This window comes from Rhinopithecus bieti, unplaced genomic scaffold, assembly GCF_001698545.2.
Source record: "Rhinopithecus bieti isolate Rb0 unplaced genomic scaffold, ASM169854v2 scaffold_23283, whole genome shotgun sequence".
NCBI classification, from domain to species: domain Eukaryota; kingdom Metazoa; phylum Chordata; class Mammalia; order Primates; family Cercopithecidae; genus Rhinopithecus; species Rhinopithecus bieti.
Genome location: NW_016810852.1, coordinates 497071 through 520256, shown reverse-complemented (window position 1 = coordinate 520256; position 23186 = coordinate 497071). Strand labels below are relative to the sequence as shown.

Below are 23186 nucleotides of genomic sequence, written 5' to 3'. Positions count from 1 at the left end.
AGTTCTATTCACAATAGCAAAGACATAGGATCAACATAGGTGCCCATCAACAGTGGGCTGGACAAGGAAAATGTGGTACATATACACCATGGAATACTACACAGTCACAAAAAAAAGAATGAAATCATGTTCTTTGCAGCAAATTGATGCAGCTGGAGGCCATTATCCGAAGTGAATTAATGCAGAAACAGAAAACCAAATACTGCATGTTCTCACTTATAAGTGGAAGCTAAACACTGGGTACACATGGACATAAAGATGGGAACAATAGACACTGGGGACTCCAAAAGGGGGGAAAAGGAAGGAAGAAAAGAGTTGAAACCCAACCTGTTAGATACTATGTTCACTATTTGGGTGATGAAGTTCAATAGAAGCCCAAACCTCAGCACCATGCAACACATCCGTGTAACAAACCTGCATATGTACCCTCTGAATCTAAAATGTTTTTTAAAAAATTAAGACAAGTGGTAAATCAAAACATTTTTGAAACAAAACTGAAAATTAGCTTTCTATATTATAGAATTATCTTATAAATTAATAAATGATAAAATGCTAAAAATCAAAGATGTGCAAAAAACATTATGAATAATTCATAAAGGAGTAATATAGATGGTCAATGAACATATTTTTCAAGATATAAATTCTTAAAGAAGTGCAAAAAATGAGAAACTATTTTATCTATTAAATTAGAAACATTCATTTAATAATATTAGTTCTTGCAAAGACATAGAAAGACAGGCTTTATGATACACTATTGTTGGAAATATAAATTGATACAATGCTTTTAGAAAGTAATATAGAGGGAAAAAGCAAAAACTGGGTAATACCCAGTTTTAAAGTATTGCCTCTACTTAATCTATCATTTAAAGAATTTCAAAACTGGTGGATGAAATTCATACAAACATATTCTGTTCCCCAAGTGTAATAAGATCGGCTGGGCGTGGTGGCTCACACTTGTAATCCCAGCACTTTGGGAGGCCAAAGCAGGTGAGTCACTTGAGGCTAGGCGTTCAGGACCAGCCTGGCCAACACGGTGAAACCCTGTCTCTACTAAAACTGTCAAAATTAGCCAGGCATGGTGACGGGTGCCTGTAATCCCAGCTACTTGGAGGCTGAGGCAGAATCGCTTGAGCCTGGAGGCAGAGGCTGCAGTGAGCCAAGATCACGCCACTGCACTCCAGCCTGGGCAACAGAGTGAGACTCCATCTCAAAAAAAAAGTCTAATAAAATCAAAAAACTAGAAATTTCCAAAAAATAGATAAGTAATTCATATTAATTATGGTGCATTTATACCATAATTAGTATCACATTGTCCCTTAAATTATCACTTAGTCACTTAAAGCATGGTTAATGAGGATTTTTCAGTGATACTAGAAGAATCATAATATTGAAAATGAATTAATATTACATAAATTTATTAGCTCAATTTTGCAAACCGTATGCACATATATACAGAAAGTGTCCAAGTTGAAGTAAACTATAGTTTATTTAGTTAAATATTACTTCATTATAAGTAATTATATCTGGAAAGTAAGTATCATGAATATTTTTTCTTTGTGTTTTCTGTCTCCAAATTTTGTGTAATAAGCCATATTTTCTAATTTAAAAAAAAAGTTAATTGAATAAAAGAATGACCTGAAACTGTGTTCTCATGATTTTCCCTCACTTTCATAATTTCTTTTAACTGATCAGCTTAAAATGTTTAACCATTCTTTATTGTAGTAAAATATATATAACAGAAAATGTACATTTTAATCATTTTTAAGCATACAGTTCAGTGGCATTAAGTACATTTATTTATGTATTTATTTTTCTTTTCTTTCCTTTTGAAATAAGGCCTCTCTCTGTTGCCCTGGCTAGAGTGCAGTGGTGAGATCATAGTTCACCGCAGCTTCTAACTCCTGGGCTCAAGCTATTCCCCATTCAGCCTCCCAAGCAACTAGGACCACAGGTGCACACCACCACACCAGCTAATTTTTTTTTTTTTTTTTTTTTGTAGGGACAGAGACTTACCGTGTTTCCCATGCTGGTCTCAAACTCTTGGGCTAAAGCAATTCCTTTTGAGCTAAAGTAGTCTTCCTGCCTTGACCACCCAAAGTGTTGGGATTACAGGCATGAGCCACTGGGCCCGGCCCATTAAGTACATTTACACTGTTGCTCAACCAAAAAGTTTTTAGTATGACAGTAACAACTATGTACTAGGCATTTCCAATGACCACATTTTTTACCAACTCTACCTTCAAGATAGAAAATAAAATTTCTTTAAGCCAGTCACAAAAAGACAAATACTGCATGATTTAACTTTTATGGAGTTATCTAAAATAGTCAAATTCATAGAATTAAAGAGTAGAATGGTAGTTGCCAGGGGTTGGGGAGAGGGAGAAATGGGGAGTTACTAATCAACAGGCATAAAGTTGCAGTCAAGCAAGATGAATCAGCGCTAGAAATTTTTTGTGCAACATCGTACCTGTAGTCAGCAATAATTACTGTCTTCCACACTTAAAATTTGTTAAGAGGGTAGATCTCATGTAATTGTTCTTACCACAATAAAAGAAAGTGAAAATAAATAGTATTGTTTTAGAGAACTGCCTTTACTTTTGTAAATAACTATATGTGCTGCAAATTTATTTGTTGAGAATTTGAGTCTTCCCTATTCTGTCTCTTACTGCCATTACAGTACAAAGAGACCAACACTTTAATCAACACCATACTTGAGGTTCAGCCAAGGTCATCTACTGGTGGAGAGGGAAAAAGCAATGACAAAATTGTTCAAGAACTTGTTGCTTCTGTCCAGGCCAGAGTTCCAGGTAAATAATTCTAGGAATCTGTATGTAATGGGAATTTTAGGAATAAACTCAGAGAACTGAGTGATAAACAGATGTCAAAACCTGCTTATTATGTAGACTTTTTTTAACCTAAAGAGCTCTTTTGACATGGAGCTCTTCACTTATAGACTAGAAGCTTACAGCATCTCAGCATCTCAGCTGCCGGAAGCATTAGGAGGAAATTGGTTTCCAGCTCAACGTAACTTTAACCAGACTTTTTCCTGAGCTTTCCTTGGTGTCATTATTCTACTGTCTCTAGACCTGTGCTGTGCAAGAAAATAGCCCCCAGCCACATATGGCTACCTAAATTTAAATTTAATATAATTTAAAATTCATTTCCTCATTTGCACCAGTCACATTTCGAGTGCTATCATTGGACAGTACAGATAGAGAACACATCCATCATCATTAAAAGCTCTACTGGACAGTCCTGCTCTAGAATCCATTTCAATTTTTTCTCCATTTAGAAGACATGGCTAAATGACTTTCACCTTGTTTTCTGATAAGTGAAAGAGTCTTCCTGAATGATCACAAGAGATCTATTTTAACACTTTTCTTAATCGATAGGAGATTTAGATGTCTTAGTTATTCATGGTTGGAAGAGATGTCACTATAGGAAAAAGAAAATTGGGGCAGGAAAAAACAGCAAATGAGTCTTGCCAATGCCCTTAAGCCCTTGGAATAAAAGGAGCCTTGTGGTTTCAGAAGTCAGTTATCTGCCTCCTAGAAGCAAGCCCTCAAGAGAATGTCTGCTTGGTTAGAGAATTCTGTTGTTGAAGCAAACAGTCAATAAATATAAGATCAATAAATATAAGATGGAGTGCTGGTTGGGAAAAGGATGGAGAGATGAATGGATAGCTGCAGAGACCGTGTACTTGTTTGGTGGAATCCCATTGACACCTAGGAGATTTTTCTCTCCAGGCTTCATAAAGCTTGTACTTTTACTGTGAAATGCTAAGCAGATCATCTGCTGAGACTGAGGGGACAGGAAAGCAATTGGCTCAGCAAAAGAACTGAGAGTTTGAAATAGCCCTGAGAGGAATGGTGGAAAGAGAGGACCAGGGACATATAACCACAGCACTGTAGACCCAAGGGATTAGACTCATTGGCACTGCTGAGGGATTTTTGTCCAGCAGCCAAATATGTGTGGTCAAGAAGGAATTTAATATATGTATGTCACAGCCGTTTGTTTACACATACTTTTTGCAAATATGCAAGGAAAAGGCTGTTCCTTCCTCTTTCGTAGCTCATATTGTTTTCATCTGAGCCTGCATTTGGTGGATTGTAGGGAGAAAGAAGAGCTACATTTTCCATCCACTTTGAACCATGAGCCTGTTTAATAATGCAATCAGTCCCTTTAAATAATGCCCAGTTACGTGGGATAAACACTAAGTCTCTGTCTCTGTCTCTCTCTCTCTCTCTCTCTCTCTCTCTCTCTCTCTCTCTCTCTGTCTCCTACTCCCAACCTTTTCTATGCAGTGCAGGTGAGCAGGGAAGTGGGAGATTTAAACACTTGTATGGTAGATGGGGAGACTCAGGGTCCCTGGACCGTCTAGTCTCTGGAATGTTCCTTGTCTGCCAGGCAACTGCTTTGTCCTGCTAGCATTTGCCACTGAACCCTTCAGGGCTCTGCCTCCCAATCAGCCAAAGCGAGGCACACCTTCCTGTGCCCTCCTGCCAACCCCCCTCATTCCACATTGGAAACCTTTCAAACCCCTCATCAAACTTGCAGATACCACTGAGTCATACTGACCTTCCTTTCATCCTCTTCCCTCTCAACCCCTCACCTCCTCCCCACAGTCAACCAGAATGGAAATGAATGGAAGGCTTCTCCTTCTGTTTTCCAGTCCTCCTTCTACATTAGCACAGCCAGTCTTTCTATGATCTCACTTAAGCAACAAGAACCTACTTCTCCTGTCCCATGGCCATAGACCACATAGCTCAAACTGGCTGGGAAGATGAAAATACCCATGGGGAACATGCTTTAAGGGAAGAAATGAAATGCAATGGTTTAGTGTTTGAGAAAAAAAAAGTATATATATGTCCTGATACACATGAATTTAAGCTTAATTTTCTGTGATTACTTGTATATAAACACAGGTGAATCACAAAAGCATTCTAAATTATAGAAATGTCACATTTAAATGCTATGTGTCTGGCTTAAACAATGAGAAAAGCTGGCTTTTTTAAAATGTTAAGATAAGCACATTGCCTTAGCAATATTGTGAGAACAAATCAATGATGACTAGCCTGAGGAATCACTGTGTATGTTTCAGAAAAACTGGAAATGGAGGGTGCTTCTGAGGGCCTTTGCGTCAAGGATCCTCAAGGACGCCCGAACTCCTTGACCACTGTTCTTGGACAGGAAGTGGACCGGTTTAACAACCTGCTGAAGTTAATTCACGTATGAGAGCTTACTTTCATCATTGCTATTGAGCATCAAAGCTTTGTAGAGAATTGTATAATACGAAATTCTTCCGTTCCTATCACTTCAGCATTTCCATTTGGATACACTAACAACTCTTCAAGCCCAATGAGTCTAAAAATGATTTTATCCTTCTCTAATGAATCTGTATTCCCATTTTCTAATAACGATGGAGTGAATATGTAACATTACAAATTCTCAGTCTCCTCCTTATCCTTACACCCTTAGATTCTGTTGACTCACTAGAAATTGATCAGAGACGTTAGCACTCAAGAGTAATTCAGTGCTTGTTCCTAATGTCTAGTTTGCATTTAATAACATAGTCTTTAAGCAAGACTGTGAAAACCAGAATCTGTCAGTGTGGGCCACAGAATGCCTGCATTAGAGTCCCCTGTGGTGTGTTCAGCATGTGGATTCCTTGATCCCACTCAAGACCTACTGAGTTAGAATTTCTTGAAGCAGAGCCTGGGAATATGAATTTTAAATAAACTCTCCGGATGATTTTAATGCCGCGAAAATTTGCAAACACCTGTTTGATCTTCTGCTTTATGTTCATAGATAGTTTCTCTCTGCATTGCCTTGCATTGATAATGATGGTCAAAGGCCTTTCTAGTTTCTCTGTGCATAACTATGATAAGAGAAAAAGAATAACTATTAGCAAATATTGAGCATTAACAGGAAAAGTGTTACTGCTAATCAGGGAACCAAACACCTACTTTAAGGTCAAGACTTGGGGATAAGATTGGGGGAGAACTGGGAGAGATCTTTTACAGCTAAAGACCATTCCTGTTCCCCATCAGAAAGGCAAAGTCTCTGGATGTTGTTTCTTGGCTGGCAATACCTAGGCTTGTTAGTTAGGTGGACCCTGGGTCAACTGAGTGTGTGGTCTTCACCTTGGGACTGTGGCATCTAGTCAGGTATGCACCAAAGTCAGCAAGCTAAGTCTCTCTCCTCTCTCAGTCTCCTGGTCAGGTTGCCGGGTCAGGGCTTATTTCCTTCTATATTGAATGAATTGGGGTACAGACTAAGCTACTATGATAAAGACCCCCGTAACATAGGCCAAAACAAGATAAAAATTCACTTTACTCTCCCCTAACAGTCCCGAGGGAGCCCTGTCTAGGGCAGGTAGTTAATTCTGCTTTGTGAGCTCATCCAGGGATAAACAGGTTGGCTCTTCCAGTCTCAAAAGACAACTTCCATTTCTGGGTCTAAGGTGGTTTCCCCAATTGTCCCCTTTTGCCAGCCAGTGGGAAGTAGGAAAGAGCGAGCAAGGAAAAGCAGCTTCCTTATAAAAATGTGATCCAGTGGTAGTGTACATCTTTTCTTCTTGTATCCCATTAGCCAAAACTTGGTCACATGGCCACACCCCAGCTGCAAGGGTGGCTAGGAAAGGAGTCTCTAGATGGGGTGCTATGTGCCCAGCTAACACTAAGGAAGTGCTGTTGTTTTGAGGAACACCAGGAGATGGATGCTACTCATGTCTTGCCCTTTCCACATCATGAACTTTCACCCACTTGAAGACAAGACCAGATGTCACTTCCTCCATTATGTCTTCCTGGAGACCAGCCCTTCCCTCTACTGCCAGATGAGTTAGGGTCCCATCCTCAAGGCCCCGTCATCTCAGGTCTCTGTGTCTACCACTGTATTCATTACATTTTTTGTAATTTCCCACCTATGAGTATGGCTACTCTAACAAAGAATTTCTTAAAAACAAGGGAGCTGTTACATTCGCCATCTTTGTTTCCTTAGTAACTGGCATACTAAATCTTCCATGAATATTTGAATGTACGGGTTAACAAATGTGACTCTCAGGTCTCCTTTAGTCACTTTTTCTGGTCAAACAAACCCCAGTCCACCACTAACAGAGGAATTTGCCTAATGGAAGCTTAAGGGGAGGAGCCCAGGGACAGGTGGCCTGCAGGGCCATCAGGAACCACAGCCAAGCATTCCCATCAGAAGGGAGGTACCCATCATGGCATGCTGTGCCTGTGCCAGAGGCCTTCCTCACCTGACCTCTAGTCTTAGACCACAAGGCCTGGTCCTGCTTTGCCCTGGCTTTGTTCCCAGCCTCACCTTCCCTTCCCCTTGGGAACAGCCAGACAGTACTGTAGTGGCAATGTGAAATCCAGGGGAAGGGAGCAGCACCCAGGAATGCCATCCTGGCGAACCCACTCTCCTCCAGACAGAACTGTGGGATAGGGCAGGTCCTGGGAGTGACAAGGCCACCCTGTGTAGGCTTCCGAGCCATAGGGGAAGGAAGGCCTTTGAAGTACTCTTTCTCCCATTTGATATATCTGTGTGTTGGCTGCCTCCTTTGGGAGAATCGACTGCAACATGACCTCTTTCTATTTCAAGCAGACCTTGAAGGTCTCAGCAGTCTGTTCCCTCCACCTCTATCATTTTTTGTGTTCTCTCTGGATTTTAGATGAGTCTTCTGCTACTTCTTCCTATTTCCAGGTCTACCATGGAGGATGATCTTGGCTCTGGCTAAGGGCCTCTTTCCTGCACTCTGCTGCAGACGGTTCCTCAGATCCTAAGGACAAATCTAAGTAAAACACTTCTTTTTTCTACCACTGCCTCTTGTGAAAAGAGGTACAGGGAGAAGGGAACCAACAAATAAACCTATGAAAGAATGGAAGGATGTGTAGCCTTGTTTTATCCACACAGTGCCTGTCGCTAAGACACTGTGCGTGTGGTCCCAGTCCTTATTTGGTTGCTTAGTCAACATAAATTTTGCCTCTAATATCTTCCTATTATATTTTCCCAGTATATGGCAATTTTCACAACACTGCGACCCATAGGGGCCATAACCCACCTATATGCACTCCCTAGTCTTTAGCCAGGTGGCAAACATCGCCCTGTACTCCACTCCAGCCCAGTGTCTCCCAGGACTACTGCCTGCCTCTGTCTTCTGGTGAGAGGAGGAGAGGCTATGAGACATGTTTTAAGGAGGTGTTTCCAGTACAAGGAGACCATCTGATGCCAACTAGAAGATTAGTGTCATCTAAGACTCTCCCCTTTCCAGCCAGGCGCGGTGGCTCACACCTGTAATCCCAGCATGTTGGGAGGTCAAGGTGGGCAGATATCCTAAGGTCAGGAGTTTGAGACCAGCCTGGCCAACAGGGTAAACCCCATCTCTAGTAAAAACACAAAAATTAGCTGGGCATGGTGGTGCGTGCCTGTAATCCCAACTAATTGGCAGACTGAGGCAGGAGAATCACTTGAACCCAGGAGGTGGAGGTTGCAGTGATCCGAGATCACACCACTGCACTCCAGCCTGGCGACAGAGCAAGACTCTATCTCAAAAAAAAAAAAAGAATCTCCTCTTTCTGCACTAACTCTGGGGTTGGGGAATCCCCCTGAGCAGACATGAGGTGGTTCTCCCTCCCCATCCCCCCTCCTCCTCACACTCTGTGGTTCTCAGGCCTATTTTTCTTTTGGCCTGGAGGAGTGCTAGACAGTGGCATTTCTCCCAGCCGCTTCTCCAGGCTTCAGGAGACATTTCTGCTTCCTTCTTTCCACCGCATTGGACTCTACTATCAACTGCCACCCTCAAGTGTTACACCACAACGGTCACATATTATAATAATGCATGTAATATTGGAGGGTCTGGGAAGCAGACAGTGTGCACAGAACAGAACCCAGCAAGTGGCACCTCCGGGCAAGGCAGCACCTGCTATCATGAATGTGTGTCACTGACACTGGATAATGACATCTACAAAGGCCACCAACCCCACCAACCCCTTTTCTGTTCTTTCAGACTTCTCTGGAAACACTCAACAAAGCCATCACTGGATTCGTGGTGATGTCTGAAGAAATGGAAGAAGTGTATAACAGTTTCCTCAATAACCAGGTTCCCGCTCTGTGGTCCAACACAGCCTACCCATCCCTGAAGCCACTAGGGTCGTGGGTCAAAGACCTTATCCTGAGGACCTCGTTTGTGGATGTAAGAAAATTCCTTTCACTGGGTTTCGATGAGTCTGATGGCATAGTTGGCCTAAGGTCCCTAGGAAGCACTGGCTAAAGATATCCACAGTCACTGATGGATAATCTGAGCCCAGAGAAAAAGAAATGTCCAGAATGGCATCACTTTACACGTCTTATACTGATTATAATATCGTTTGCCCTAGCCACTCATCCCCACATTCCACTTTAATTCCACTTTAATTAATTGGGGTTTCAGCTCTAATTCATGGGACCCCACAGTGAGGTACAGACCAACTGAGATGAGTCCAAACCCCAGATAACTTTGCTGCTGTCTCCCTCTCACATACCCCACAATAACCAGGCTCTGGGTCCGCAGTCATCAGGCCGGCAGAACAGGAAGGGGAACGGGGCAGGCAGTGAAATGGGGGTGGTGACTAACTCAGGGCTGCTTTAGTTTCTGCCTCCTGAGAAACTCTCCCCAAATAGGACTTTGCTTTAGAAAACAAATTCCATCCCAGAAATAACGTTTATTATGAGTATGTTTCTCCTTCAGTTGTGGCTCAAAAGAGGACAGCCTAAGTCCTACTGGATCTCCGGTTTCTTCTTTCCTCAAGGATTTCTAACAGGTACCAGCGCTTCCCCTAGAAAAACCCCACAGGAAAGGCCATGAATTGTCATACACAGGGTTTTGAGGTCCTGGGGAAATGACATGGCTGCTAATGCTTTAACAATGAGGCTAGTGATCATAGGGCAATCTAACAAGGTCCTGCTCTTCCTCACTTGTGGGGGGCAGAGGAAAGATGGCAGAGATAGCAGATGTTCCCCAGCAACCTAATCCCTGCCCCTCTCAAGTTACATAAGTGCAGGCACTGCTGCCTCCATGAACACAGAGTGTGCCTCAGTTCCCCATGTGACCCACGCTCAAGGGCGTCATCTGCTGTCCACCTGCTCAGGCCCCAGCTGTGAGCAGCTTCCTTCCCTCTGAGAAATTCTCTTGATGTGCTTCCATCAGCCCTTGGGGAAACTAGCCGTTTCAGAAGGGGCTAGAGCCTGTGAGCAACTCAATGCTAATGACCCAAGCCCTTCATCTCTCTCATTCTTCATACCTATTAAACAGCCCATATAAAACAAGCTGGGCAAAATCCTAACGTTAGCGAGATTGGGCTCGGAAACTGCCTCACTCATTTGTCTCCCTTATGTCAGGGCAATGCACTGCATACTGGCCCTCTTCCCTCCCTTTCCAACCAGGACCAGAGCTTGTCCATCCCTTGGGCCCTTACCTCCCAACATGACCCACAGGCTTCCTGACCCTGTGAACTAACTCAGAGGAAGATATTAAGAGTTGGGTTTTCTCTGTAGTGGGAAGGCTCTCTAATGCCAGGGCAGCCTGGTTTGTGTGAAGGGGGTTAGTGCTTGGGGAGTAGCAGTGTTGTTTTGAACGCGGCTTTCTGATTTTCATAATTACAGGAACTCTTCAAAATCATGCTCGAAAATACAATTTGCCTATAGATGAGCTAAGTTTCAAATACAATGTAATTCCCACCTATCGGGATCAAGCTGCAGTGATAGAAGCTGCCAAGACAGTGCAATTTGGACAAGAACTGCCCATGGACATGGAGGTATTGTCCACCTGGCTGTTACGGCAAAGCAGCTTCTATCCCACTGTCCTTGAAGATTTCAGACAACCTCCATGCCCCACTCCCACCACCTCCCATCGGCAGGAGCAGGAAGGGCAGATACACCTCCAAGATAAGCTCCCCAATTAGCAATGACCAGATGGGAACTGCCTAAACTAGTCTGATTTATAGAAATATGTTTAAAGCAATATTATTTTATTTTTTAGCTAACTTAAGTAACCTTCTTCATCTTACAGAATCAATATAGCAAGAAGTTAACTGCAAGGGTTTAAAAACTAGACAAGCCTGAGTTTAAATTCTGACACTGCCTTTCTCCAGCTGTATGTGCTGGAGCAACTGTTGATATGTCTGCACCTCTTATTATTTTAAGATCCTTCTTGTCTTAAGAAGAGGGTATCAAGTTTCCCATGTAAGGAAAACTTGAGGCTCCAGGAAGGCAAAGCAACACCCACATTAAAGCCCCCACCGGAGGTTCCAGGACCAGCCTGCCCTGGTCCATGCTCAGCACACTCCATCTACCACAGAGGCTGATTCTGACAGACAGAAGTTTACAGTGACCACCAGGGCTCTGTCCTTCCACCCCATCCCAGTTCATACCATGTCTCTGCTTGGGTCATGTGTGCTGAGCCATGAGAATACCTTACAATCTCTGAGATCTGGGGAGACCTCAGACTGTCTAGCTGGCCTGTCTCCTGGCCCACCTCGCAAATGTCTGCCACCAACAGACCAGGAGACGGGCCTGTAGTGCGGTGTAAAGGAAACAGCCAGTGTCATGTGACAGGCACATATACTGGTCTAAACACAGAGTATGTGTTTAAACAGCTTTATCTCTGTTACAAACAGCCAAGATCACTGTCAGCCCATTTGCCTCCTTGGCTCAGCATAGGAAAAGGTGCCTCCTCTGGGTGGATGCCCAGATGATGGACACCCAGTAGGTAGCAGGATAGTTTTCAGGGAAATCTGCATAAACATATGTGGCAGCCCAAAAACAGGAAGGCCCACCCTGCTGCACCCAAGAAACAGGAAGTTTAGGACACCAAAAAACAAATACCAGCTAAAAAGAATTTAGTTTACCATCCTTTTATTCACTATAAAATGCACTACGTATTATCCAAACTGCTTAGTCCTCTGCCTGCAGACGTGAGGCTCCAATTATCCAAAGACGTGGGGCCAGAATTGGCCAAATCCACTCAGAGTTTGAGGAAGAATGATTCAGATACCCACAATTGGCAAAAAAAAAAAAAAAAATGTGCACCGGTGGAGACATCCAATCACAGGACTCTGATGGGCAGAGTTTCTCACTCTCCCTCTTTCTTATTTAATACAAACATTTAAAAGTAAGCATAATTTTAAAAGAGAGAGAGAAAGAACAAAAGGAATTTTCCATGGGCACTCTGTAAATATTGCAGATATATAATCTGTCTTCTAGGAGGGCATCCAAATCCTTGAAAACCCTTGCTAAGAATAACAGATGATAATCTCAGTACTCCTCCACCTCCCATGAAAAGGGGAAAAGTCATTACATTATTATTACATTTTTTTGCCTCTCAGAGCCTCAAGATTGACCTCTCTAAGATGTGAATAATAACAGCAATGTATAGAGTGTTTTTTAGAATTACCTAGTGAGGATGTGGGACATAGGAAGTGACTCACACCTGCTGATCCCTTTTCCCCCTCTCACTTTGAGACTTGTGGGTATCTTTCAGTTGCCCTCTCCCGAGGATGGTGTTCTTGTTCATGGGATGTTCATAGATGCTTTTCGATGGGATGATAAGGAAATGGTGGTAGAAGACGCATTGCCCGGACAGATGAATCCAATGCTGCCTGTGGTGCATTTTGAACCACAACAAAATTATGAGCCAAGCCCAACACTTTACCACTGCCCACTTTATAAAACAGGAGCCCGGGCAGGAACACTCTCAACCACAGGTGAGGATGTTCTTAAGATTAGTTCAAATAATGACCAAATGCAATCTTCCATCAAAGTCCAAACACTGAGCTGTAATTGGCTCAAGATCTCCCTTGGGCCAATTAACTAGACTTAAAATGAAGCCGCCTATAACATACGAAATTCATAAATGTAATTATAAATTCTATTTGTTCTGACTGTAGATTAATATTATAGAATTAATTATTGCTTCTATTAGAATCTAAGGAGTAGAAGATAGAGTTTAACAAGTAGAGACTTCCACTTTCAAAATGGTGGTCTGAATAGACACTAAAATCTCTCTTTTCTCACCAAATCCATTTTACTCATCACAAAAGAGATTTTAAAATAAATGAATAGGCTGGGCAAGGTGGCTCACCCCTTTAATCCCAGCACTTTGGGAGGCTGAGGTGGGTGAATCACCTGAGGTCAGGAGTTCAAGACTAGCCTGACCAACATAGTGAAACCCTGTCTACTAAATACAAAAAATTAGCCTACGTGGTGGCAGGTGCCTGTATTCGCAGCTACTTGAGAAACTGAGGCAGGAGAATCATTTGAACTTGGGAGGCAGAGGTTGCAGTGAGCCGAGATTGGGCCACTGTACTCCAGCCTAGGTAACAAGAGCGAAAACTCCGTCACAAATAAATAAATAAACAAATGAATAAATGGAAAGCCCTGATGCAAAACTCTGAGTGGATCTGAAACTGAGATACAGCTCTGAAAAAAAGAAAGCAGACAGAAAGAAAGCCACCTCAACAGATACACCGAGGGACAGCTGAAGAATGAACAGAGAAAATGAACTGGGAAAGTCGCCTTGAATACAGCATAGTGAGAGGGGGAAGAAGTGACCCTGTGGGAGGAGCCAGAATTTGCAACGTTTTTCTAGTTTTCTAGGCAACCTGGAAGGAGAAAATAAAGAATGGAGGAGAGAGAATATTTGAAAAAATAATGGCTGGTAATTTCCCAAAACTAAAGAAACACTTGAATCCTTAGATTATGAGGTCTCACAAAGTGGAAGGAATGATTTTTAGCAACATACAACAAGTAATCAAATCTTCAAAGAAACCTAGATATACCAAAGTGATACTTAAGACTGTCAGAGACAAAAAAAAATTCTCAAAATAACCAAAGAGAAGAGACAATGTATAATATATGCTGGAACTGAAATCCCAGAGAATGAGAATCAGATTGATATCAGTCAACTCTCATTATCCACAGTGCATATAAAAAGATAACGGAGAATCACCTTCAACGGGTTGAGGGAAAATACCTTTGAACCAGAATTCAAAACACAACCAAACCATCTTCCAAAAGGGAAGTGAATAAAGACAGTTTTGAACGTACAAATGCTTTAAATTCATCATCACTGACCTTCTATTTTGAAAAAAATCCAGCTGTCTAGCCAGGTGTGGTATCACGTGCCTGTAGTCCCAGCTACTCAGGAGGCTAAGGTGGGAGAATCACTTGAGCCCCAGAGTTCAACACCAGCCTGGGCAACCTAGTGAAACACCCATCTCAATTAAAAAAAAAAATCCAGCTGTCTTAGTTTGTTTGTGTTTGTGTTGCTATAAAGGAATACCTGAGGCTGAGTAACTTTAAAGAAAAGTTTACTGGGCTCATGGTTCTGCAGGCTGGTGCCAGCATCTGCTTCTGGTGAGGGCCTTAGACTGCTTCCACTCATAGCAGAAGGCAAAAGAGAGCTGGTGCGGAGAGATCCATGACAAGAGAGGAAGCAGGCAAGATGGGAGGGAGGCGCCAGACTCTTTTTAAGCAGCTCTCGCAAGAACTAATAAAGTGACAGTTCACCCCCCATTCCAAGGAGTATTAATCTACTCATCCGGGATCTGACCCCCATCACCCAAACACCTTCCGTTAAGCCCCATCTCCAACACTGGGGATCAAATTTCAACATGAGATTTGGAGGGATCAAACATCCAAACTATAGAAGCCTGGCATAAAGAATTCTTACAAATCTGGGAGAGGGGACCAACAACCTAACCTTATCTGAAACTGTGACAGAAACCCCATCTTGTACAAGGATCAAAAGAAACTCTTTTTCAGCTATTTAAAGGAGGGGTAGTCCTATGTAGTAGTCATCAATGGCCACTAATATCCCAAAAAAGAAAGACAATCAGACATAGTGTGCTTCCTGATAGGAGTACGTACTACCAAAGAAGTATTCCTGCCGTAAAACTCAAACCTGCTAGCCTGGGCAAGATGGCGAAACCCTGTCTCTACAAAAAATACAAAAATTAGCAAGGTGTGGTGCACACACCTGTAATCCCAGCTGCTTGGGAGACTGAGGCAGGAGGATTACTTGAGTCCAGGAGTTCAAGTCTGCAGTGAGCCATAATCAAACCACTGCACTCCAGCCTGGGCAAAAGAATGAGACCCTGTCTCAAAAAAAAACAAAAATAAAGGAAAAATAAAACCTCAAACCTGAATGTAGTCATGCCTCTAGATCTAACCTCCCCTTACAGGAAGAGAGGAATATATTTAAAATCACCACAGCAATGCTGTCATCAAAATCCAGATTCTGGGAAACTTAACAGGACAAACAGTCTGGTTGTTTCAACAAATATGTTACAAGGGGGCAGCAAAAGAAGCAGAGGGAAACCTACCAATTGAAAGATTTAAGAGACACATCACTGTTGCAAGATATGAAACTCATTTGAATCCTGGTTATTAAGAAATGATTAGGCCGGGCACAGTGGGTCATGCCTGTAATCCCAGCACTTTGGGAGGCCAAGACAGGTGGATCATTTGAGGCCAGGAGTTTGAGACCAGCCTAGCCAACTAGTGAAACCCCGCCTCTACTAAAAATACAAAAATTAGCCAGACATGGTGGTATGCACCTATAGCCCCAGCTACTCAAGAGGCTGAGGTAGGAGAATCACTTGAACCCAGGAGGGCAGAGGTTGCAGCGAGCTGAGATCGTGCCACTGTACTTCCAGCCTGGGTGATAGAGTGAGACCCTGTCTCAAAAAAAAAAAAAGTTCTATGAAGTCTAAGCTGGACGAGTCCTAAAGAATTATTTGTTCTAAAAATCTTCATTTTATAGAGCATAAAACGACCCATAAAGGACTATTTGTCCAGTTAGGACTGGAACCCAGATGTCTTGACTCTTTGTAGCCTCTCGGTATGAGGAAGTTATTCTCTAAGTAACAACCCTTTTTTCCCTATATCCTTAATTAGGACATTCAACCAACTTTGTGGTAACCGTCCTCTTACCCTCCAAGCGGTCCAAAGACTACTGGATTGCCAAGGGATCAGCTTTGCTCTGCCAGCTGAGTGAATGAAAAGGTGCCACCTCAGCACTGAAAAAGAACCAGGCCAGAGATCTTTCCTAATGGAAGCAAAAGGTTTGAATAACTTATATGTGAGCAAAAAGGTGTTAATTCTGATTTGACTTAAAGGTATTAAGTGTGACTTTTATTTCTCTTATGTCCTTAAAATAAAGTGTTTGAGTTCTTTCTGTTGGCAATCCAAGCTCCGCTGTAGAAGCAGTGGGTTCAACACCCACCTGTTAAACCTGCTCCCCCACCCTAAGTGAGAGGCAGCTTCCCATCAGTTACTTTCTGGGACCCCCCCCCACCCCAGGAAGAGTCAGGACTCAGCACTCGCTTCCCCGCACAGGCTCCTTTCCTCTTCACCCTGATATGAAAGGCCCCAGGTGCTTCCATTTCTAGACTAGATTAAGGCTCTCAGCATCCAGTGCATGGGAGGTTGATGCGGTGAGCACAACTGGTAGAGCAAATGAGCAGGATAATAAGAAGTTGGCCTCTGATGTCAGTTCCCTGTTCTGTGGGGCTCCATCACAATCCTTGGAAGAGCCTATGCTTTCACAAAAGGGCAGGCCAATCCTGCCCAAGTATGGGGGGTTTTCCTCTTCCACTTTAGGATGACTCTGTATGAAAACTAACCAAGTCCCAGTCAGGTGCATCTGAGCCTCTGCCACCTCAAAAGCAGAGACTGGTGGCTCAGTTCTCAAGTGGAGCAGCCAGTGTGACAAACCATCTTGTGTTGGTCCTGCCAATAATGGTCTGCCTGCTTCCTCGGCCATAATGTGATCCAAGAAACAAGGAAATCACCCAGCTAGGATTGAGCCCTTGGTGGGAGCCACACCACCCTCTTACAAAGAATTGGAGGAACAGAGTCAGCCCTCCCATGTATCTCTGCCTCCCCGCTTCATCCCCATACCTATCGAAGTTAAGAGTAGATTCCAGTCGCAGAGAAGCAGGTAACAGCACTTTTGCCAGAAATCAGTGCACAAATCAGAAACTACTCTTGGTGTTTCAAGCAGAAATAGTTGCTAACATGGTCACAGGAATGGCTGCCGCTGCAGAAGTAAAAGAGTTGATATCAGGCATCGCACCATCTGTACTCCAAGGTGGGAACCCTGAAGGAAAAACTGTGCCAACCTCACAGCTACTCCACGCTGAAGCAGGGGAATAGAGGGGGCTACAGAGACTGACCACTGCACAAACTTGTGTCTGCTGAAGCCTGTACATAACCATGCCCCTGCTCAAGAAAATTCCCTCTGCCCACTTTTGTTCTCCAAATATCCCATGAGTGTATCTCATTAGGAGAATCGAACATAGCAGCAGGGGGATTTGGGAGTTTTTGCCCGCCTACCCCTGCAATACAGATGGTGCAGAATGAAACCAAAGTGGTGGACATGGATCTTAAGTGCCACCACACTACTGTTTCAGTAAGGCCACTGAGATCTTCTGGGCCCTGGAAATAACTGAGCATGAACCCACAAAAGCCTCAGAAAAGGAAGGGAAGCCAGAGCTACAAATCCAGACAATCAGCCTTACCCTAAGCCAGATTAGGGAACAAATACAACTACTTCTTATTGACCCCACCCAAGTCCTGGACAGACATTCTACCTAGGGTTTTTGTGGGCTACTCAGAAGCCCAGGACCATAAAGGACGCTTGCCACAGGTGGGAGACCCTGATCTGGAACCATGGTGGTTAGGGGAGGGAGATCATCACCTGGGCAGGGTTAAAAGCTCCCATTCAGATCAACTGGGGAAGTCTACTCGTACACATTTTATAGAGAGTCCCAATAAGATTTGTATTTAGAAAAGACATTTACAATAAACATGTGAATAATAAATAACAAGATGGGGATTGGGGGTAGTTTGAAAACCACTTTCTTGCACAGCACCTCTGACAAAGCCTACCCACTCCCCCCAACCCCCACCCAGCCTCTCAGTGAGACACACACATTATACAAAATGAAAGCATCTCTTAGGGCATAGGGAGCACCCTATTCACCAGAGCTTGAATAGAGAGGTGCAGACCACAAGTTCCATGGCCCACTGACTCCCCTGCATCCAGAACCAAGAGTGGCACAAAGAAAGGGAGCAGAAAGAGGAAAGGGTCAGGATACAAAGCCAGAGCCAGAAGGGATCAGAGATGCAGCTGAGAAGTGCAGGGCCTAGGGGAAGCAGTGAAAGGATTAGGGTGTGAGAGAAGAAGTTGTCTGCCTGATATATACACATCATGAATAAAAATCTGCACCAAAAAAAGGTTTTATTTTCATCCAACTCATTTATAATTTATTTTCACACAACTCATTATGTTACAAAACTGTTCACCTCCACCCAAAGTTGGATAACCCAAAGTCTCATTCCTTGGAAAGAGAAGAATCAACACTGGGCTTCTTTTTCAGGAGAAGTCTCTTCTCCTGGATTGGGCCCAACAAGGCTAGACCAGAATGTGGAGTACAGGAATGGCCATCCTTCAAGTCTGAGGGGTCAGGGTCTTAGCCTGGTGCTTCCAGTCATTACAGGAGAGGTGTCTCTGTTTGGAAAGCCAGCACCAGCACCCAGAACACAGGAGTCCAGAGAGACAGGCAGGCACTGCTGGCCACCATCTGGCTGTGGTGGGAATGCCCATGGCGAGGGATCTGCAGCTCAGTGGAGATGTGCCTGTCCGGGACAAGGACCTGGAGTTGCGGGACCATGTCACTAGGAGGCAAAGGGAAAGACAGAGTCTGAAGGCACAGCAGAAACCACTGCACACGCCAAGGCCCCCAAATGCCCACACAGCTTCTCTTCATCTCCCCTCCTTAAAGAAAGGAATGGGTATTAGTATGTTAATAGGCTTCCTATATCTCTGGTCCTCTTTCATGTCTTTGGCCACTGCTACTAGAAAACCAAATGGCAGAGGATATTAAGACCAGCAGACTAGCCAACTGTCCCTGGCTATTTGGTTCTTCATCCAAAGATTAGTGAAAGTCTTCGTATAAGGCCCAATTCAAAGTTTGCTAATCACTAGCCTCTGGGCAATCTTAGGCAGGGACCCTCCTCACTGGCCACCACAGAGGCAGAGCCAGACCATGCAGATTCCTCCCTGGGTCTCTGCCTCTCTCACCTGCCCAAGTCCAGGCCTGATGTGCACAGCATGAAGGCATACCAGGTCAAGACAGTTCAAGCTGAGGGGCCCATGACCTCAGGCTTACCCAGATCTTTCAACTTAGCTGGGGTATAAAGTGCCCAACCCCGTGGCCACCAATGGCCTTGTTGGAAAAAGTACTAAACAGGTCAATTTATTCCTCTGTCAATGGAGGATAGTTCATGAGTCACCGTGGGACATGAACACCATCAGAAGCTGTCCCCGTTCTCCAGGTCCCATCTGGCTGCCAGCTTCTGTCCATTTACAATGCAAATCACACAGCATCTCACATGTCCGCTTCAAACCTTTCAATGGCTCCCTACTTCCCTCCCTGTTTACCTCTCTAGACCCGTCTCACCCCACTACTCCTTCACTTCCCAGGCCCCAGTCAGAATTACTTTATCTCAGCTTCTTCAACACAATCGTTCCCTCCAACCAGACTTTCACATTGTTCCCTCTGCCCTCAACTCTTCCCCTTCCCTACTCAGTTGTTCACTCACTCACTCACTCATTCTACATTTATTAAGCACCTGTGCAGGCACTGGATCCCTGAATCTACTGATCCAGACTCAGAAGCTCTATTCACAAGGTTCCACTTTGGCTTCTAGTCAGTATAAGCCAAAAGGATGCTTCCTCAAGGGAAGACTTTCCTGACCTCTGACCCTAAGTAGTAACCTCCAACACACACACACACACACACACACACACACACCATGCACCACAAACACACACACCCACAGCACCTTACACTTCCATTGCAGATTATCTACTCAAAAATCCATCTTCCTCACCAGACTGCAAGTTCCATGAAGGCAGGGCCTGTGTCTGATTGGCCCCATACACACAGCATCCAACACAATAGCAGGCACAAAGGAGGGACTCAATAAACCTGAGATTAATTTAACTGGATTCCTGCTCCCAGCCTCTCTGGGGTAGTTCTTCTAGAAGCTTTGTGCCCTGCAGACTCAGGCTTGCCTATCCACCTCTGATCTATTCCCCAGCCATCTCTGAGACTACATTCAGTGTAGGGTCACAACTCTTCCCTTACAATGTGGGAGTTAAACATGCCCATTCCTACCGAGCTGCTTACAGCTCTGCAAATCTATGGCACTCTCCCTAAATCTGCCATGGAGAAAGATCTGAAAAATCAAGTTCTTTGCAACCTTTCCAGATGCCTTCCACTTTTAACAGACTCATCCTACCCGGAAACTTGTTCTTTAACAAGCATAAACATGTTGCCCTTGCCCTGGCTTGAAGCAACCACCTTAAATCTGGATTTGCTTCTGTCACAGTGGACAGAAAAAGGGTACCTGGGGTCATGAGGAAAGGGAAAGGTTGCTCCATGAGGGGGGTTCCCATTGCAACCAGTGTGAGGGGCATTCCTGGCTCCACTCACTAGGGTAAAGGTGGATGCCAACCCGACCCAGCCTACTCGCCTGACCTCTCCTCCAGGCGAACCCACAGATCGCTGAATTGCCGGAGTCGCTGCCTCCGCCGTGGCCCCCTCTGCTTCTTCCGGAACTTCTGCTCGGCGTCACTGGGAGGGTGGGCACTTCCAGGCCGGGACACAAGGGGCGGCAGCGTTGAGTGCACCGAGGATATGGCCTCCGGTGTCGGTACTTCGGGGGTAGGCACTTTTGGAGCAAAGAAGGTGGACGGGGTGGGCTGTGTGGAGGTCTTTTTACTCTTCCCTCTGTACACAAGTGGAAGGAGGAGGTCTTTGGAGGAGGGTCACACAGCATGGTGCCCTCCCCAGCTCTCTCACACCTCAGGTTTCACGATGACGGCAGATAACCTGAAAGTTCAAGCTGGCCAGGAAGGGCAGAAATTACCCAGTTCTTGAAATTACCTTGGGAATTGATCTCTTTGACGCCTTTTTTTTTTCCCCCTCAGATATCCTCACTCTACCTTCTCCAAATCCCCTAGTCCTGGGGAGAAAGATTCAAGATTTTTAAACTATTACATGTACAGTAATTACTGTGCTTTTCCAACAATGAACAGGTCAGCACTGTCTAGAAAATCACTGACAATTATGGCTTTTTTTTTTTTTACAGACCAGGTTTCTCTCAGTAGCTCAGGCTGGAGTGCAGTGGCCCAATCATAGCTCACTGTAGCCTCAAACTCCTGGGCTCAAGTGATTCTCCCGCCTCTGCCTCCTAAATACAGGCAAATGTCACCACTCTGACTAGTGAACAGTAAAGCTTTTAAAGACAGATGGAAAACGTTTAAATGCCACTTGCTTAAAACCACTGAAGTAGCTCTTAACCCTCTTAATCCTTTCTGTACCCTCATGAGGGCTTTATTCAGGAAGAGGCTCTCAGGACTGTCTTCAAACCACTTAATCACAGATTTGTCCTTAAATCATCTTTCCCAAAGAGATATTTTCACAACTAATGGGAAACTCAGACTCACTTCTAGTTTTCCCCTAAAGGTGACTGTAGTCACCAAATACTTTGAGTGTGAAGAAATAAGCTACTAGAAGGACCAAGTTTCTTCCAACAACAGAACTTTTGTCAAGGGTTTGGTGAAGGGGATGGGGGAGCAGAAAGAGAAGAATTCTACTAGATGCCAATCCCATTGTCTCCTGATGTAGGTAGGGAGTGAGGGTCCTGAAACTCCCATCTGCCTGAGGCAGGGGAGCAGTGGATGTGCCATGTCTAGGGTTTTCCTCGTCCAATGATGTAGGTGCCACTGATCAGCACATGTAAGAACTCAATTACTCCAAATCAGCCTTGATGAACCATCTGCCTTACCAGAGTGGGCCTCAGTTCTGAGCCACAACATGGCAGAGCCTGAGAAGTCAGTTAGTATTAATGGCCTTGTGTGAGGAAGGGTGAAGGTATACAAGAAGGAAAGCAAAAAAGGGAAAGACTTATATTGGGCAAAAAATATAGAAGAAGGGAATTCCTAAAATGGCAAAGGATTTAAAAAGGCCCCTACTCTGAACCTGAGACTAAGGACCCCAGAAACATGAAGTCAGAGCTAGAAGGTTCCTGGAGGACAGGGCTTAATATATTATTACTGTCTCCTGAGCCCAGCACAATGCCTGGTACATAACTGTGATGCCCCTTAAATGAACCCTTTCATTATTACAACAAAGAAACTAGAGCTCAAAAGGGAATGTGCCCCCATCACAGCTCTCTAGGGTTCAGGTGGCCTCCTAGGGCAGGGGTCCCCAGCCCCCAGCCATGGACTAGCACTAATCTGTGGCCTGTTCGGAAATGGGCCACACAGCAGGATGTGAGCAGCAGGCAAGCAACCATATAACCACCTGAGCTCCACATCCTCTCAGATCAGCAGGGACATCAGATTCTCATAGGATCGCAAACCCTACTGTGAACTGTGTGTGCTAGGGATCTAGGTTGCACGCTCCTTATGAGAATCTAAAGCCTGATATGAGCTAGAACAGTTTCACCCCAAAACCATCCCCCCTCCCCTGGAAAAATTGTCTTCCACAAAATTAGTCCCTAGTGCCAAAAACGTTGGGGGCCGCTGTCCTAGAGGGTTCAAGAGCAGATGGTCAGGCAGCTCCATGCCCATCAAGCCCTCTGCCCATGACAGAGACTATGTCTTTGTCATCCTTAGCCTCCATATGACCCAAACAGGTCCTGGTACATGGTAGGCACTGAAGAAAAGTCTGTTGCTTTGATTTAGCAAGGAACATGGTCTCAATCTCACTAGGGCTGTGTTCTATGGCTTGAAACAGTGGGTCCTCACAGTGAGACAAATCATAGCTTTGTTTCTGTTCAACTCACAACAAAGACCTCACCCCAGAAACTCCAGGTAGCCAAGGCCAGGGCTTAAGAGCCAAGTTAATACCCCTGGGTGGGGGTTGGAGAGTAGGGCTCAGGATGAAGTTAGCTTTACTCTTCCTAGTTTTTATTTCCCTCATATTTCTGAGCTAAGGAGTCCTAAGGAATCATAACACCTACTTTATAACTGAGGAAACTGAAGACCCGGGAGAGGAAACTGACCTGCACAAGGTTACAAGAAGGATTCTGTGCCATCTTTTTTTTTTTTTTTTTTATTTTTTTTTTTT

At 44.3% G+C, this 23186-nt stretch overlaps 2 protein-coding genes across 6 annotated transcripts in view; one reads left to right on the top strand and one right to left on the bottom strand.

Annotated features, from left to right (window-relative positions):
• DNAH6 (dynein axonemal heavy chain 6) overlaps positions 1-16225 on the top strand; it is a 327840-nt gene extending 311615 nt beyond the window's left edge. The window contains exons 72-78 of the mRNA XM_017892976.1: positions 2678-2807; positions 5102-5229; positions 9011-9196; positions 9731-9803; positions 10645-10796; positions 12521-12743; positions 15937-16225. Of these exons, the coding sequence (XP_017748465.1) occupies positions 2678-2807; positions 5102-5229; positions 9011-9196; positions 9731-9803; positions 10645-10796; positions 12521-12743; positions 15937-16040 (996 nt within the window). The 3' untranslated portion in view covers positions 16041-16225. The remainder of the gene's footprint in view (positions 1-2677; positions 2808-5101; positions 5230-9010; positions 9197-9730; positions 9804-10644; positions 10797-12520; positions 12744-15936) is intronic.
• Positions 16226-18271: 2046 nt separating this feature from the next.
• The window catches only part of TRABD2A (TraB domain containing 2A), a 59053-nt gene continuing 54138 nt past the window's right edge, over positions 18272-23186 (bottom strand). For 4 of the 5 annotated variants that reach the window (XM_017892978.1, XM_017892981.1, XM_017892982.1 and 1 more), the window contains 2 exons: positions 20589-20840; positions 18272-18720 (listed from right to left, as the gene is read on the bottom strand). In XM_017892978.1, the coding sequence (XP_017748467.1) occupies positions 18537-18720; positions 20589-20840 (436 nt within the window). In that variant the 3' untranslated portion in view covers positions 18272-18536. Of the gene's footprint in view, positions 18721-20588; positions 20841-23186 lie in introns of those variants that run through there. The other variant, XM_017892983.1, reaches the window with a different exon arrangement.